The sequence below is a fragment of the Carettochelys insculpta genome, chromosome 2 (genome assembly GCF_033958435.1).
Source record: "Carettochelys insculpta isolate YL-2023 chromosome 2, ASM3395843v1, whole genome shotgun sequence".
Lineage (NCBI taxonomy): Eukaryota > Metazoa > Chordata > Testudines > Carettochelyidae > Carettochelys > Carettochelys insculpta.
This window is the reverse complement of record NC_134138.1, coordinates 94,955,931-94,971,757: the sequence shown is the minus strand read 5'-3', so window position 1 is coordinate 94,971,757 and position 15,827 is coordinate 94,955,931. Positions and strand designations below refer to the sequence as shown.

Genomic DNA, 15,827 nt, shown 5'->3' with positions numbered 1-15,827 from the left:
TCATTACAACAGAGGATTACTACAGGAATTTTATGCCAAGGACTTATTTATAGTGCTCTAATATACACTGAAACATAAGTAAAATATTTATATTCCAATTGATTTATTTTATAATTAGTAACAAGGATCAAATAAGCAATTTTTTCAGTAATAGTGGGCTCTGACGCCTTTGTATTTTTATGCTTGATTTTGTAAGCAAGTAATTTTTATGACGAAACCTGGGGTATGACAGACAGATCAGGCGCCTGTGAAAGGGGTACTGTAGTCTGGAAGGGTTGAAAGCAGTTGGCCTGTAACAGGCCACATTATGCATCAACTTATACCCTGTTCAATTTCCATTAAGTGCAGTAGAATTTTATGAGGCATAAACAAATTTATCTGTCCCTGGTGGTGTAGAATGTCAGGCAGGTGATATGATCGTGTTAATAATAATAAAATGTGGTATTTAAAAGATTCTGTAAAACAAAATGGTAGTTTGGGGCAACAAATACATTAAAAAAATGTCTCTAATATTTAATGTCACTAATATGTTAGTGTATTTCCTCTTACACAGAGCCTTTGGCCAATTCTGCCCTCAGACGCGTGTGTAAGAGCCACTGAAAGCAATGGAATGTATACATCCAATTGACTTCTTATTTTACACTCTGTTGCTATGATTAGTTTTAGAAGTCCTAATATATCAGAGCAACAAGGACAATTGTCATGTCACATTATTATGACAGAGTTATCATCTTAGAGCTGTAGTAGAGCTGGTTAGCTTGCTGTAACTAGTGAGGCTGTCTCATCAGTACAGCAAAGGATTACTGAAGGCAATTGATGCCAGATTTATTTTAAGAACAGAACTATGTAATAGCACCAGAGGGCTTTGCTAAAGTACTTTCAGAATAGCATTAGCAGACTTCTTACTCTTACAAATACCAACATGGGTGTTCAGTTACATAAATAACAAAACTAACATTTGTGTTCAGATTTAAGGTAATCTTCCCAGGTTATATCTGGAGAAAGCCTAGAAAAATGTATGTTTCAGCATAGTCATAACAGAAGAAAGACTGATTCTGCATAGCTGTCAGGTCTTAAGTCGAATATGAGTAGTAATCATTTTTTAAATGGACTGATATTACCATAATTACTGTTGCCAGTGTAAAAAAAATCAATTCTCATAACAAAATGGGCCTCTGAAAAGGGACAATCTATTTGTTAATGACTGTGAAGATATTACTCCATAAAAACAAAATGTTCTGATGTCATTCTGCTTTTACGTACCTGTTTTCACAGTGAAATCGAGCCAGGATGTCTTTGGCTTTTGTTTGACTGTTCAATTGAATTGCCATAGAAACTTTTGAATGTAGTGGAGCATAAACTCTTATCACCCCCTCGGGTATGTCACTCTGCAGACAGGAGAAAAATGACAGCTCCCTTATGTCAATATTCAACAAAGTAAGTTTAGTTACATATTGTCAGAGCTCAGCTCTGGGGCAGTTCTTGAAACACTTTCAAGTTTACTTTTAGAAACCAGCGACAGAGACTGCCTGAATCATTAGTGCAATATATGTATGAACTACAAATTGTGTACGTCACATAATCACATATTTAGCAATTTTATCTAAGAAGGATATACCACACTGCAGCATAAGCCCAGGTTTCATAGGACTCCAATGAGCAGACCAGAGGTTTTTTAAAATTAGGGCTTGATCATCTACACTCAGGTTGTAATCCCAGATTAGGAAATCTTGAAACCTGGTTCACATTTATACCCACAGCCCACATGTCCTAGTGCCCTGCCACAACAGGGCTGCTCTAGTGCTTTATACATGGTGCAGCGTGGGAACGCATGCCCAAACATGAACACGGGGGACAAGAACATTGACCCTGGGGGATTGTGGGATACTTTGGGCAGACTTCTAGGGCACCAGTCCACTGGAACCATGTCTACACTGTAGAAAACAATAGGGCTTAAACCCTTGGTTCCAGGTTGACTGAGGCTTGGAGCCTTTATCTCCATAGGGTCCTGGCTCTGAGCCCTGGATTAGTGCAATTTGTCTATAGACAGTTATACAAAGTTGACAGTTGTATACAGACAATTTTGTACATACCCAAAAAATTAAATTCTCTGTCATGCTTTATGGAAATACATATGGACTATACTACAATCCCTGAACATTGGACAGGCAACTGTTTCAAAACTATACTATTCACTTGCAAATATCTGTTCATCATTTCTAAAGGAAAAATTCCCCACAAACAAGGAGACTAAGTTAACGCTGTGTCTCCTTCACAACCTCAACACAATCCAAATTTACACCCTGCAAAATAAAATTCCATATGGTTCCCCTTAACTGATACATGACCTTGTACAGAGTTCAGGCTGTCAGCTATAGATGCTTACCCATTATTCTACAGTTAATGGCAGGATAAATCGAGAAGTAAATCTTGCTTCCCAGTTCTAATCTAATTAATGCCACCCTGAGTAGAGAACAAAAGCAGTCTGTCTCTAGCGTCTGGGCCACTTTTATCCCTGGATAATTTAGAACATCTGAAAGATGGTGTTTATGTTAAATGCTTTGAAATTTAACTCATTTAGATATTATTCACCCTTCAATTTCCTTTTCCTATTCCAAATACTCAATAATGCCCACTCCTCTTCTTGTCAGATACAAAGACTTTTGACATCTGCTGACCAGCTTGTATTTCAGAGGGCTGAAGTAGCTGGATGCCTTATAATTTTTCTCTCCCAGAATAAACTGTTTTTGTCCCATCACTTATTATATGGACATAAGTCTAAAATTCAGTATCTTGTACCAACATTAGAAGAAATATCCACCACACATATATGTATGTGCCATTCACAGAAACCTGTGGTAGTGATTTCCAAACATCTGAGTTGGTAAAGGCTACGTAAACACTTTGTCATTGCTCTTCTCCAATGGCTGCTTTCTGCTTCTTTTAGCAAAGGTCTACACTGCACAAATATCCTTGTGGCAGTGAGTCTGGGGACCTAGGTCAGAAGACTCTGCTTTGGAAGGCTGAATATTGGACCCTAAATTACTGCCTGAGATGAAACATTTACATTAGTCTTTTCAACCCCATAGTGTAAGTCATGCAACTCCAAGTCAATTGACCTACTCTGAGACTGGCTGCTGTTAGTCTTTTTTACAAACAGATCCTTGATGTTTTTCCCCCCAAGAACCCTAGCGTCTTCTCTTCACCTTCACCTCTGTGCTAAGACTGTGCAGCCAATTTCTCTTCTGACAAAGGCTCATGAAAGAAAGCAGCTCCTCGTCCTTCCACCTTCTCAAGAGCAATGGAGGAGGCCCAAAGGATCTGTGGTCATGTATTTTACTACAACAACTGAAAGGTTGCTGCCTTCAAAGAGCCTGGGGAATACGACCACTTTGCTCAGTGGCTTGACAACCAGCCACTGAACCAAAGCCAACCAGTCAAGTGGGTGGTTATACGGCACCCCAGTCCATAGACAAGTAAAGCTGATTTATTTTAAACAGGGCTGAGCACTTGATGTATTGTAATTCCACAAATGTGCTGGCTCTTCCTGGAACACTTGCTGTTCCATTGTGAAGCACGGACCACCTCATTCTCTTTCAGAACACATACTGTAAAAGCCCATTGGAGGAACTGGCCAAAAGGAGGTGCTTGAGACCAATTTGGTTAATGTCCTTCCCTTGCAGAACTAAGGCTAGCCAGAGAACAAGAATTCAATGTTATGAAAGGTTCCAGGGGGTTTGGCATTTGCTTTCATTCCGCAACGGAACACAAATGAGACCTTTTGAGATTTTTCATGAAAAAAGGAGAGACGCTGGCGAAAAGCGAACGAGCAAGAGACCCTGTAGCTCTATAACTAGATCAATATCATGCCCTGCTCTCTTGCATCTGTAGTGTGCTCTAAGCACCAGGATACCGAGCCAGCAGAGCCATCCTGTCACAATTTTGGGGGCCCAGCAGTGGTTGCCCCACCCATACTATGGACGGGTGGGACCAGAGGATTACTGGGGCCTCCTGTGGCAGCAGCGGCAGCAAAGATCACCTCACCTGCCCCTACCTGGGTGTCAGGAGCCCCAGGGGCCAGGCAGCCCGGTTTGCTCTGTACTGCTGTGCTGCCTTCCCAGCTTCTCTATGAGCAGGGGGATGTGGAGCACCCTGATCCAGGACTCTCCCATTCCTGCCACCCACAGGGAAGTGAGGCGCAGTGGACTGGGAGAGCAGTATGACAGGACAAAGAAGAGCAGTGTTCCGGGCCACTCTGGCTGCTGCTGCCCACATGCTGAGTAGATGGAGGCCAGGTCTGCTGCCTCTCCTGTGCCAGGCTTCTGTAATTGAGTTAAGGGGGCGGGGCAGGGGCAGAGCTGGGACAGGGTTGGGGAGAGGTGAATTGGAGCAGGACTGGGGTTGCCCCAGGCCCCACACCCTCCTTGGGACAGCCTTGCGAGCCAGTGTCTGTCTTTTTTATTCTGACCTACTGAAGTTGTTTCACTTTGTATAGTTAAATAAACACCCACTAAATCAGCAAGAGACCAACTGTATAACTTGCTGACTAGGGCATTTCTCCCCAGATGTGGGGAGATGCAGAGTCAAGACAAGGATCTTTCTTACTTGGAGCAGGGACTTGAATCAGGACCTCCTACGTCTTAGGTAACTGTTCTAATCACCAGTTCACTCTGGAGTGGGTTGGCTTCTCTCATTTCACCAAAATTCCACTCTGGACCTGAGGAAACCTTCCTGAGAAAATGGCATTTTGCAAGAAAACAACACTTTAGCTCTGTCTACACGTGCACGCTACTTCGAAGTAGCGGCACTAACTTCGAAATAGCGCCCGTCGCGGCTACACGCGTCGGGCACTATTTCGAAGTTAACTTCGACGTTAGGCAGCGAGACGTCGAAGTCGCTAACCTCATGAGGGGATCGGAATAGCGCCCTACTTCGACGTTCAACGTCGAAGTAGGGACCGTGTAGACGATCTGCGTACCGCAACGTCGAAATTGTGGGGTCCTCCATGGCAGCCATCAGCTGGGGGGTTGAGAGACGCTGCCTCTCCAGCCTGTGCAGGGCTCTATGGTCACTGTGTGCAGCAGCCCTTAGCCCAGGGCTTCTGGCTGCCGCTGCTGCAGCGGGGGATTCATGCTGCATGCACAGGGTCTGCAGCTCGTTGTCGGCTCTGTGTATCTTGTGCTGTTTAGTGCAAGTGTGTCTGGGAGGGGCCCTTTAAGGGAGCGGCTGGCTGTTGAGTCCGCCCTGTGACCCTGTCTGCAGCTGTGCCTGGCACCTTATTTCGATGTGTGCTACTGTGGCGTGTAGACGTTCCCTCGCAGCGCCTATTTCGATGTGGTGCTGCGCAACGTCGATGTTGAACATCGACGTTGCCAGCCCTGGAGGAAGTGTAGACGTTATTCATCGAAATAGCCTATTCCGATGTCTCCACATCGAAATAGGCTACTTCGATGTAGGCTTCACGTGTAGACGTAGCCTCTGTCGAATAATTCCCAACCAGCTCAACACAAAACCTCCGTTATTTGTCTTAACAATGTACAAAGCCCAGGGAACACAAGCTCCCAAACAGCTCCCGAATCAGTTTTTGTGCATAACAATCCATTTTGCTTCAAGTTTGTCAGATTTAAAAGTTACATTTCCAAATCAAGGGTATTTTCATTTTAAATTACACTTTTCTGTAACTATAACGCTTACTACTCTAACAAGTTAACACCCATTGTTCTCTCTGGTAAAACTTGCCTCATAAATGCCTAAAGAACATGTTAACTAGCATTTTTTTCTGTATTACAGTAGGGCCTGGGAATCTCACAGTAAGTGTCCTGTTGCATTAACACTGTACAGAAAAGAGCAAAGACAGTCCCCGCCCCAGAGAACTCTCAGTCTCTGCTGGACAGGAAGTAACCAGGGGACAAAGTGAAGAGGTGGGCGGAAGACAAAGGTAGAATATTCAGTTTAACAGAAGAACAGAAGAGAAGCTTTGCCACTTGCCTAATCCAAAACCAGAGGAGAGTGATGCCACAACAGAGGTTGATTTCAAGGAGGGATTTAAACTGACAACTGCTGTGACAAAGCTCCTCCTCAGTCTTGGTGTGTCCTGTGCTTTTAGGTGGATTGCTTACCTCAGAAGCTCACAGCAGCTCTCAGTGTAGGCACTTTTTGTAGGGCACCAGCTTGCTCTCTTTTGAGCTACTCTCATCACTGGTCAGCATGGGGAAAAGCGGGGAAACCAGATTCTTTAGTCTCGGTAGTCCCTCCAAGTGGGACAGGGCAGGACAGCCCACTTTATCAAAATCAGTCCTGTTCCTGTGCTGTAAGTGGGAGAGGGTGGTGGGTGGAACACAGGCCAGCCCTCGTCTCTGGGTTCCAGCCCAGGAACACTGTGAAAGCAGCTGCCTGCACATGTCTCCAGTAACAGCTCCATGACAGCTACAGTTCCCTGGGCCACTTCTCCAGGCCACTGTCCAGCACCTTCTTTCCCTGCATTTTCTTCTCTCTGGTACCTGCTGGATGTTGCTCCTCATGGATCCTCCACAGCAACTTCTCTCCTCAGCTACTTGCATGTGCTGAACCAACAGAAGAGGAGCCCTTTCTAACCAGTCTCAACTAGTTCTTAATTGGCTCCAGGTGTTCCAGTTAATCTGACACTCTTACCTCTGGAAATCATCTAATCATCTCCAGATGCTGTCATTGGCTTGACTGCCCTGACTGATTCTGGCAAGTTACTGCTAGTTCTAGATTAGTCTTTGTTAGTTTGCCCTGGGAGCAGGGACCTCTTTAATCTATTTAATTTATATTGCCCTTCTGCTACTCTCCTGTAGCCCTCTCGTCTGACTGTGAAATTTGTCAGGAGATTTCCAGCCTCCCACTACCCGCCATGCATGGGAGAAAGCACCAGAGGGATTGAAAAGACTAGTGGACACAATGGAACTGAAAGCTTTCAGTTAAAAACAGGTTATGTCTTATTGCACCTCTGATCTTTCAGGTCTCTCTTGCCCTATGGTCTTTCTCCGCAGCAATCTTCTCACGCCTTTGTCAAACATCATCTGCCTCTTGGTGTTGTTCATTGCAGCCTCATTCATCTTTCTCACTTGAGAAACCAGGAAGGATGGGACCTAGATGGAGGAAACCAAGGCTGACTTTATACAAAATGATGACACCCCCATCCCCAAGTGATTGTAACAGGTGCCAAATTGAAAGCACTGGAAACTGAAGTCCTCTTTACTCTAGGAAGACATACAGCATGGACAAATTTCCCCAGTGTCACTCAGCCACCACTTAGAATGTTTATTTTCCATACCCCTTCAGGCTATAACCTCTCTGGAGAGACTGTCAATAAGGATGCTTACTAATGTCAATTGTAATAGTATCTGTCGATCTATCACGGGGACTTACATGTCTTCCATTACCATAATTTCCTGAGCACCTCAAGTCTGTAAAGCCATCCCCACAACATCCCTCTGAGGAGCAGAAGTACAAGTCTCTAAAGCCACCCCCACAACATCCCTCTGAGGAGCAGAAGTACAAGTCTGTAAAGCCATCCTCACAACATCCCTGTGAGGAGCAGAAGTACTATCACTTCTTTTAGAGGTGCTGAACTGTGGCGCACACACAGACTAAATGCTTGCCGAAGTCATACAAGCAGTTAGTGGCACAGCAACTATTTCCTGGGTCCAAAGCAAGGGCCTTAACCACTGGGCCACCCTTTGTCTCCTAGATTGACAAACAAATTCACGTGAGCAACCAGAAGCCATCGGATGGTAAAGACTTCCAGTCAGTATTGATATGGACCAGATTTGAATGAGTAACCTTGGGATGAATGGCTCCATCCAGTTCTCAAAAATGTTAACAAAAGAATGACAAGTCAATGAGTAAAGCTGAGCTCTATTTTCACTTCCTTCCTTAAGTAATACAATAAAAGTGAAGCATCTCATTCTTGCCATGCAGAAGCAAAAGCCCAATGTCACACTGCACATAGATGAAGAACTAGCAAGTCTGAAGTCATGAAAGAAACACTTAGAAAAATGGCCTACAAACAGAATTTTGGGCAGATTTAAATCTAGCCCATGATTACATTAATCTAACCACAGTATATTAACAATCTCACTTTGCGCACAGCACAAGCTTGCGTAGCAGGTGAACTCAAGGCTAATGGATCAAAGCATTGTGCAGAAATTAATTTCACCATTGCCAACTGTGTGTTCCAGGCAGGAATTGCTGCAAGTTTCCTTGCCTATGTGTGGCTGCTGCATATAGCAGTTGTCAGCTCTGAAACTCAGAAAAACAAATATTGGAAAGAAAACACATATACTGTAGTCAGCATTACTCACAGTCCACAGGATGTCCTGGTACTTAATTAAAAGTCTCACTATGTGTGCTGTGGTGGCTGCTGCTTGCATCTCTTCTTGGTTTGCATGTTTGCCTTTGTAGATGAAGAGGTTTGGTGCAACAATCATGGAAACATTCCATAAGTTCATTTTGTTTTTCCCTTCATTAGCAACTACCTTCTTCAGGAACTGCAGAAAGGCCTGGGAGAAACAGCACCACTCATACTCAGTACAACACATCATGGAATACAACATGAGTACAACATTTTCAAATTCACAGTGAACCTAGCTAGAAGGCTGCAATCTCTCCTCTTGGATGTGGTACTTAGGAAAGCGTTTTGTGTCCTCCAGACTGGACTGCTACAATTTCTTCTACCTGGGTCAGTCCTTGAAGACTACTCAGTAACATCTCATATAATCAAGTATATATCATGAGTAGATCTCATACAGATTATGCAGAATATAATCTAAAACCCATTAAAATCAACCAGAGGCTTTCCAGTGACTTCAGTGTGCTGGGGTTTAGTCCCTTACTTGGTAGTTATCCAGGAGAGAGCTTATTGCATCTCTACAAGTCATGCTATCCAAATACAGGCTGAACCTCTTTAATCTGGCACTTGTCTGAAAACCCCATAGTCCGGCATGATTTTAGTTAGCCGGTATCCAATCTTCACCGGTGTGGCCAAGTTTCTTGTGGTTCTCTAAAGTTTGTTTGCAGCCACCAGTCCTGGCTCTCAGTGTTCTGTGCTGTTATTTAGCTGTAATTTACCACTAAGTGTCTTCTAAGACCCCAGTAAGCAGTGGAACTGTTGGTAATGTTGCTAGACAGCACTGACCTCCTGTGGTCCAGCAAATTCTCTTTAGCAACGGTAAGGTCCCAAGGGAGCTGGATGAGAGAGGTTCAACCTGTACCTGATTTCCACATTTAAGTCCTATACATGTTAACAAAAGAATGACAAAACCTGTATAATATAAATACAGTTTAAGATACATAAGATACATAAATACAATTTAAGATATTTAGTTTTATCCATATGTCCCACATTGGTTGAGTCCTAAATACCTTAATGGTTACTTCTCTCCTTAAATACCAGCCCTACACTTCTGCCAACAGGCAAAGGATGGTATCTCTGGGATGATAGAGATAAGGCGTTCTCAGCAGTAGACTTTAACTCTGGAAATTATTGTTGCATGTCAGTGCCAGTATTAAGGGCAGTTTGTTATCCTTTGGCTATTGTGCAAGAATCAAAGGTTTATTCAGACTTTCACTTGAATGAGTAGGCTGAGATTTTGTTGTTCATATTGGGAAGTTCTTTGAGGGATTAAATCTGCCAGTTTATTATTTTATAATTTTATGTCAACAAGTGCTCATGTATGATAAACCCATTTTCAGAAACTCAGAAAAGATACAACATAAATTGTCTTGAAGATATTTCTAAAATAAAATAATACTTTGTTGTGGAGGGGGAAAGAATAGGAACATTCTTTTTTTTTTTGCTTCTTATTTCTAATTCTACTTCATTTAATAATTTCCCATCCATAATCATAGCACTGTTGTCCTGTAGACTGCCCTGTGAAAATTGCTCCTGGGTATGGATTCTGGCCAAATACTTCTATTAATACTACCTATTTATTATACAAGTTTTTTCATCAGTAGATCTCAAAGTGCCTTGCAATGGAACTCAACATCATGATTCCCATTTTACTCACAAAGAAACAGAAGGACAGGTAAATGAAATGTCTCACCGCCGGTTAGGACAAGGACAGAGCCCTGCTCAATTGGCCATGGTGGTGAATATAAACTATTATAAAAGACATCCAAACATTTGAAACACAGACAAAGATGTCAACATGAAATAAAACTGGAAATCAATGGATACATAACACATGTGATTCATGAACCATCAAAGAGAGCACTCTGCAAAAGACCACAGTTTACCTTATTGATCCAAAGTATTGGGCAAATACCTGCAAATAACTAATACATTTTCAAAATGTATTTGTGAACCATTTGCTATTAAGCGAGGGACTGTATCCACAACAGATATTATTCCTAATAAATAGCACAACTGGCCATATTCCTTAGCAAGTTCCCAGAGAACTGCCGAGCCTTTCAAAATGATGATAACAGACCAACATGTATATTTTGGAGGGAGGTGTCTGATCATTTACTGTTAACAAAGAAACCTCGACTCTGATTTAAAAGTCAAACAATGTAGAGGCAGGAATCATCAAAGCACTTACCTTGGCTGTATCCCTGTTGGCATCAGGCAACAACATGATCAACAGATGCAAAGCTTGTAGCTGTAACTTGACATTGGAGACTTCTGAGAATATAATAATTAATATTTTAAAAGTCATAATTGTCATTAGATTTGTGCCACAAAGAACTGTGAAATGCATGGTGAGATTAACATTAACAGTTTAACATAGAGCTCCTATGTCAAATCCTTTCCTGTCGTTGAGTTAGGGAAATTCTTCTTGGGAATGAATGGCATATAGTCAGCACAGGACCTGGGAAGTAGGACAGTTACTTTTTCATTCACTCTCTTGAGTTACTCCATAGCTGTGCACCTCTACTTTCTAACATTATCTAACATTATCTCTACTTTCATCTTCCTGCAAGGCCACAAAGATGAATGATACAATTATATTTAAAGGGGAAAGGTTACACTGAGGCAATTAGGCAGAAACTACGTTTGTAGATGGCAAGGTTCCTTGCTGCAATAAGTGCTGAGAATTCCAGATGCTGCCCAGATACATGGCATTCATTTTTTCTAATTTAAATGTTGGCCTTTCACCAGAATGTCCTAAATGTAATGGGTTTGTTTTTCCTTACATGCCTTGTGTCTGTAATTAGATTGGACTAATCTGGGCAAATAGGAAGGAAGAAATGTAATGGTAGTAATGCACTGAATTCAGTTTCAGGGATCATTAGAACAATCTCTTCTCTTTGGGGAGACGTTTCCTGACTAATCTATTCTCTGAGTCACATAAGGCTTCAGTCCCTCTGTGCTAGTTACTGGCCAATTCTTCTTTGATGTCACCATGGGATTGCCTTGTATATCAGATCACACTTCTATAATATGGCACTTCCCAGTTTCAAGATGACATGGCAAAATTTATTTTCAGGATAGTTTCAGACTCACTTTGGTAAGTGGTTTACTGAACCCAGCTGCTGTGCTAGATGGTGGATTGATTGTTTAGCCTTTGTTAATTTTAATTTCACTCTAGCCCATGGTTTCCCAAACTGGGGGGGGCGGGTCTGGCCCCCTGGAGAGGGGCATGAAGAAACTCTGGGGGGGGGGGGCGCAAGACAACCCAGACACCCCCCACTTATCCCCGCCCACCTCAAGAAAAAGCCGGCCCTTGCTTCCGGCTCTTAGCCCCTGCCATTTCACATGGGCGATATGGCACAGCCATTATAAAAAGCAGGCAGCCAGTGAAGGCCCATATGGATGCCTCCTGCAAAGATGAGTGAGTGTGGGTTGCGGGGGAGGAGGAGGAGGATGGGATTAGATGACGGGCTGGTGGTGCCCAGCTTTTGGGGGAGACAAGGGGCTCAGGCAGGTGGCTCACAGGCAGCTGGGGTGGCTGGCCCATGATAAAAAAGACGTGGGGAGGCTATGAATGTTTCTCAAAAAATCAAAAGGGAGGCATGATGCCAAAAGGTTTGGGAGCCACTGCTCTAGTGCCTACTCCCAAACCCGTGTCTCTGTAAAAAGATATATTGCTTGAGTGTAGGTTTTCATGGGTCATTGTGCCTTAAAAGGCACTAGGCTGTTCTGGGGGGCAGGACATGATTTTTGGAAGCACAATGACTCCTGGAGCTCTTGTATGAAGAGTGGCTAGGTGAGTAGGGGGCAGAAGAGGAAGTATTGTTGCTGCTGTACTACTTATGGAGTGAAAAATGCAGTTACTCTAATCAACCTCACCTCCTTCGTACGCTCCCCCCCTCATTATGTGCTAGTTCCACTCACTCAGGCAAGCCTCATGACCACCCTATGTGAGGGTTTGCAAGATTGGAGTCATCTTGTAGAACTGTCCTCCTTCTTTGACATACACAGCCTGGTCACGGTCTGACTTTAAAAGCACATAGGGCCCATTACCCTTTTACACAAAAAGGCACTATTCTGCCCTTCTTATTCAGCCTTGACTCTCACAATTCTCCTATGGAAGGCAAGAGGAATTGACTAAGTAAAATCTGCATGGTCACATCCTTATATCTGAGATTAGAAAAAGGGGCTTGGAATCAGTATTAGGACCCAAAACTTAGCTACCTGCAGCCTTCCACCAGCTTGAATAAAGATCCTGATCAAAAATAATAGTCAATGAAAGAAAACAAAATGAAATAGAACCACTAAGTATGAGCTATATCTACACTAGAGTGCTCTTTCGAAAGAGAGTGGTTGAAAGATGCCCTTTTGAAGGGGAGTGGCTACATACGAGCGCTGTCAGAAGGGCCACATGCCACATTGAAAGGGGCTATCCAGGACGTCAGAAGAGCGCGTCTACACTCATCAATGGCCTCTATAGAAAGCATGGGCCAGGAAATGCTGTGCATCGGATTGCAGAGTGGCTAAGCCCTTCCGGGGCTGCAGCAAGCTGCTCCTCTAAAGAGCACCCTCCCCAACACCCTCGGTCTGCATAGCATGACGCCTGTGGAGCCGACACAGGCCCTGAAGACACAGTGCCCACAGCAACAGTGATGGAGCAGCAGCAGGTCGACACCCTGCCACCAGTGGCGTGGGCACCCTGCTGGCTGCAGCACTGGGGACCACCCTGCAGCACATGGCAGGCCCTGCCCTCCCCTCCCCCTACCAGGGCCGAAGGGGATGCTCCCAACCATGGAGTCCTCTGGGCACCCCTCCCTCCCCCCCCCGCCGGCGCGCCGCTGGCTCTGGAGCGATCTTATCAGCTCAGGGTGGTGGGAGCAACTGGTCATGGGGGAGTGGGATGATGACTGGCGGCTCCGGAATTGCCAGCTGTGGTGGCAGACCTTCCTGGAGCTACGACGTGACTGTCCCCGGCCCTGAGACACCAGGCCACCTGGATGCGGCATGACCTCCCCATGGAGAGGAGGGTCGCGATAACTGTCTGGAAACTGGCCTCACTGCGTGGGACACCAATTTGGTGTGGGCAAGGCCACAGTTGGAACTGTTGTGATGGAGGTGAAGAGGCCTGGGCAGGTATGCACCACGGCAGGAGGGGCGGGGACGAGGTGGGACCGGGCACTCCCTGCACACCCTCACAGGTGCCTTTGCCCCCCCCAGCCCCCCCAGCCCCACCCCCCCCAGGTGGTCCATGCTCTAAGTGCTATGCTCCTCCTGAGGGTCGTCCATCTCGGGGAGCTGGACATGGCCATCATGGGCTTCGCTGCACTGGGGTTCCTGAATTGCTTCAGGGCCCCCAGTGGGACCAACAGACCTAGTTGTGTGCTGGAGCACAGTGGAGGCCAATTCATAAACAGGAAGGGCTACCATTCTGTGGTCCTGCAGGCTATGGTGGATAGCCAGATCCAGGTCCAGGACTTATACATGGGCTGGCCCAGCTGCACACACGACACATGGGTCTTCCAGAACTTGGGCCTGTGTCGCTGGCTGGAGGCAGGGACCTACATCCCCCAGAGGGAGAGCCTGCTGGATCACACCACTTTGCTCCTCTGCCTGACGGCGGACGCCACATATCGGCTCTAGCCCTGGCTCATGTGTCCCTATCCGGGCCACCTCACCCTCCCAGCCAGAAGTGCTTCAACAGCCAGCTCAACCATGCCTACTAGGTGGTTGAGTGCACCTTCGGCTGCTTGAAGGGGGCTGTGGTGCTCTCTCCTTGCCTGCCTGGACCTGGGTGTCGTCAATGTCCGTCAGGTCATAGGCAGCTCCTGCATGCTCCAAAATATTGTGAAGAGTAAGGGGGCCTCTGTGCAGGGGTGGGAGGTCGAGGCCAGCCTGGGCTACCCTGCAGCCAGCCACTGCCCTAGACTTCAGGCCCACCGGGACAGGATCCGCATCCTGCAGGGCTTGTGCTGGTACTTTGACCAGGGGCCCCAGTGAGCGCCACCCCGGCCACCTCCGGTAGGACTCCTGCACACCGCACCCCACCTCCTGCACACTGCCCTCCACCACCAAGCACACAGCACGCAGGGGTTTTGGAAAATAAAATGGTGTATTGTTAACTGCAAAAACTGTGTGGGTAATACTTATTGCTAAAGAAAACAGAACATCCAACTGTCTACAGTGTTGGGGGGGCACCTATTTATGGCGAGACTATTTACAGCAGGAGGGGGACCTAGATGGCCCACCCAGTGGGCCATCACTCTGGTGCACGGGTGGAGGGGTGTGACCTGTGCCGGCCCTGGAGCCCATGCCCCGACCCCTCATCGGGGTCCCTGGTGGGGCTGGAAGCATGGGGAGGTACAGCTGGGGATTGGACTTGGGCTGGGCCGGTGAGGTCCTCTCCCAGAGGCTGGCAGGTGGGGCCAAGGTGGGAGGGGCAGCATGAGGGAGCAGCTGGGCCAGGAACTCCCTGTAGGTGGCCGCAACATCCTGGAACATGGCCAGGACCTCCCCCCAGGACACTTGGTGCCAGGTGACCCCCCCCAAAAACAGAGCTGGTGCTCGGCCAGCTCCACCTGGCGCCAGATGGAGGTGGTGAGGCAGGAGTCCTCTGCGGCCACCTCTGGCTCCACTGCGACTGGATCCATTCTGGAGCTCGTGGTGGCTCTGTCAATTTTCCATCCCTCGCCTCCATGGGGCTGCCCAGGATCACAGATCAGGCAAGGCTCTCCAGGCTCTTGGATGGTATGGCTGCGGAAACAGGGGGGAAGAGAGGAACAGGCCATGAGTACCGACCCCTGCCCCATGGTCCACACCCTCTGTCCCCCTGTGGGGCCAGGTCCCCATCCCCTGTCCTCCATCGATGGGTGCAATGGCCCTTTGGGTGGCCCCTTTGTGCAGTTCCCCTGGGAGGCAGGGCATGGTGCTGTCCACGGGAGCAGGTGCTGATGGGCACTGGTGGCTGTGCCGCTGTCCTGGGGCCATGATCCGGCTGGGCCCTGGTGGGCTGGGGTCTGCTGGGGGCATAGGGGGGACCCCCAGTCATGTATGTTGCCTCCGCCCCATGATCCAGGACATGTGCCATGTTGGGTACGTACCTGAGGGTCCACCGCTGAGGTCGGGGAATGGCCGTCTGACTGATGCCTGGCTGGAGGTGCAGGAGGGGAGGTCTATGAGCAGTTCCCCCTCCTTGCTGGACTAGTCACCAGCTGAGGCTGGCTCTGTCTCTGGTGCTGGTGGTGTGGGGCTGGCTGCTGGTCCTGGCTCCTGCTCCTCTCCCGGCTGGGGCTGCTCAGGCGAGGTGTCCAGGAAGGCCGGTGGGGAGGAGGTGTCCTGGGGACCCAGGATGCTCCTGAGCTCCCTGTAATAGGGGCAGGCAGCGGGAGTGGCCTCCCAACCAGCTAGCCGAGTCCTGAGCCCAGGTGTAACCCTGCCACAGCTCCTTCAC

At 46.9% G+C, this 15,827-nt stretch overlaps 1 protein-coding gene across 5 annotated transcripts in view; it reads right to left on the bottom strand.

The window, feature by feature from the left end:
• The window catches only part of ARHGAP28 (Rho GTPase activating protein 28), a 111,944-nt gene that overhangs the window by 8,263 nt on the left and 87,854 nt on the right, over positions 1 to 15,827 (bottom strand). For all 5 annotated transcript variants that reach the window (XR_012644459.1, XM_074987413.1, XM_074987415.1 and 2 more), the window contains 4 exons: positions 10,569 to 10,651; positions 8,328 to 8,525; positions 6,969 to 7,112; positions 1,264 to 1,388 (listed from right to left, as the gene is read on the bottom strand). Coding sequence is in view for 4 of the 5 variants with exons in the window: in XM_074987413.1 (XP_074843514.1) it covers positions 1,264 to 1,388; positions 6,969 to 7,112; positions 8,328 to 8,525; positions 10,569 to 10,651 (550 nt within the window). In the remaining variant the exon portion in view is untranslated. The remainder of the gene's footprint in view (positions 1 to 1,263; positions 1,389 to 6,968; positions 7,113 to 8,327; positions 8,526 to 10,568; positions 10,652 to 15,827) is intronic.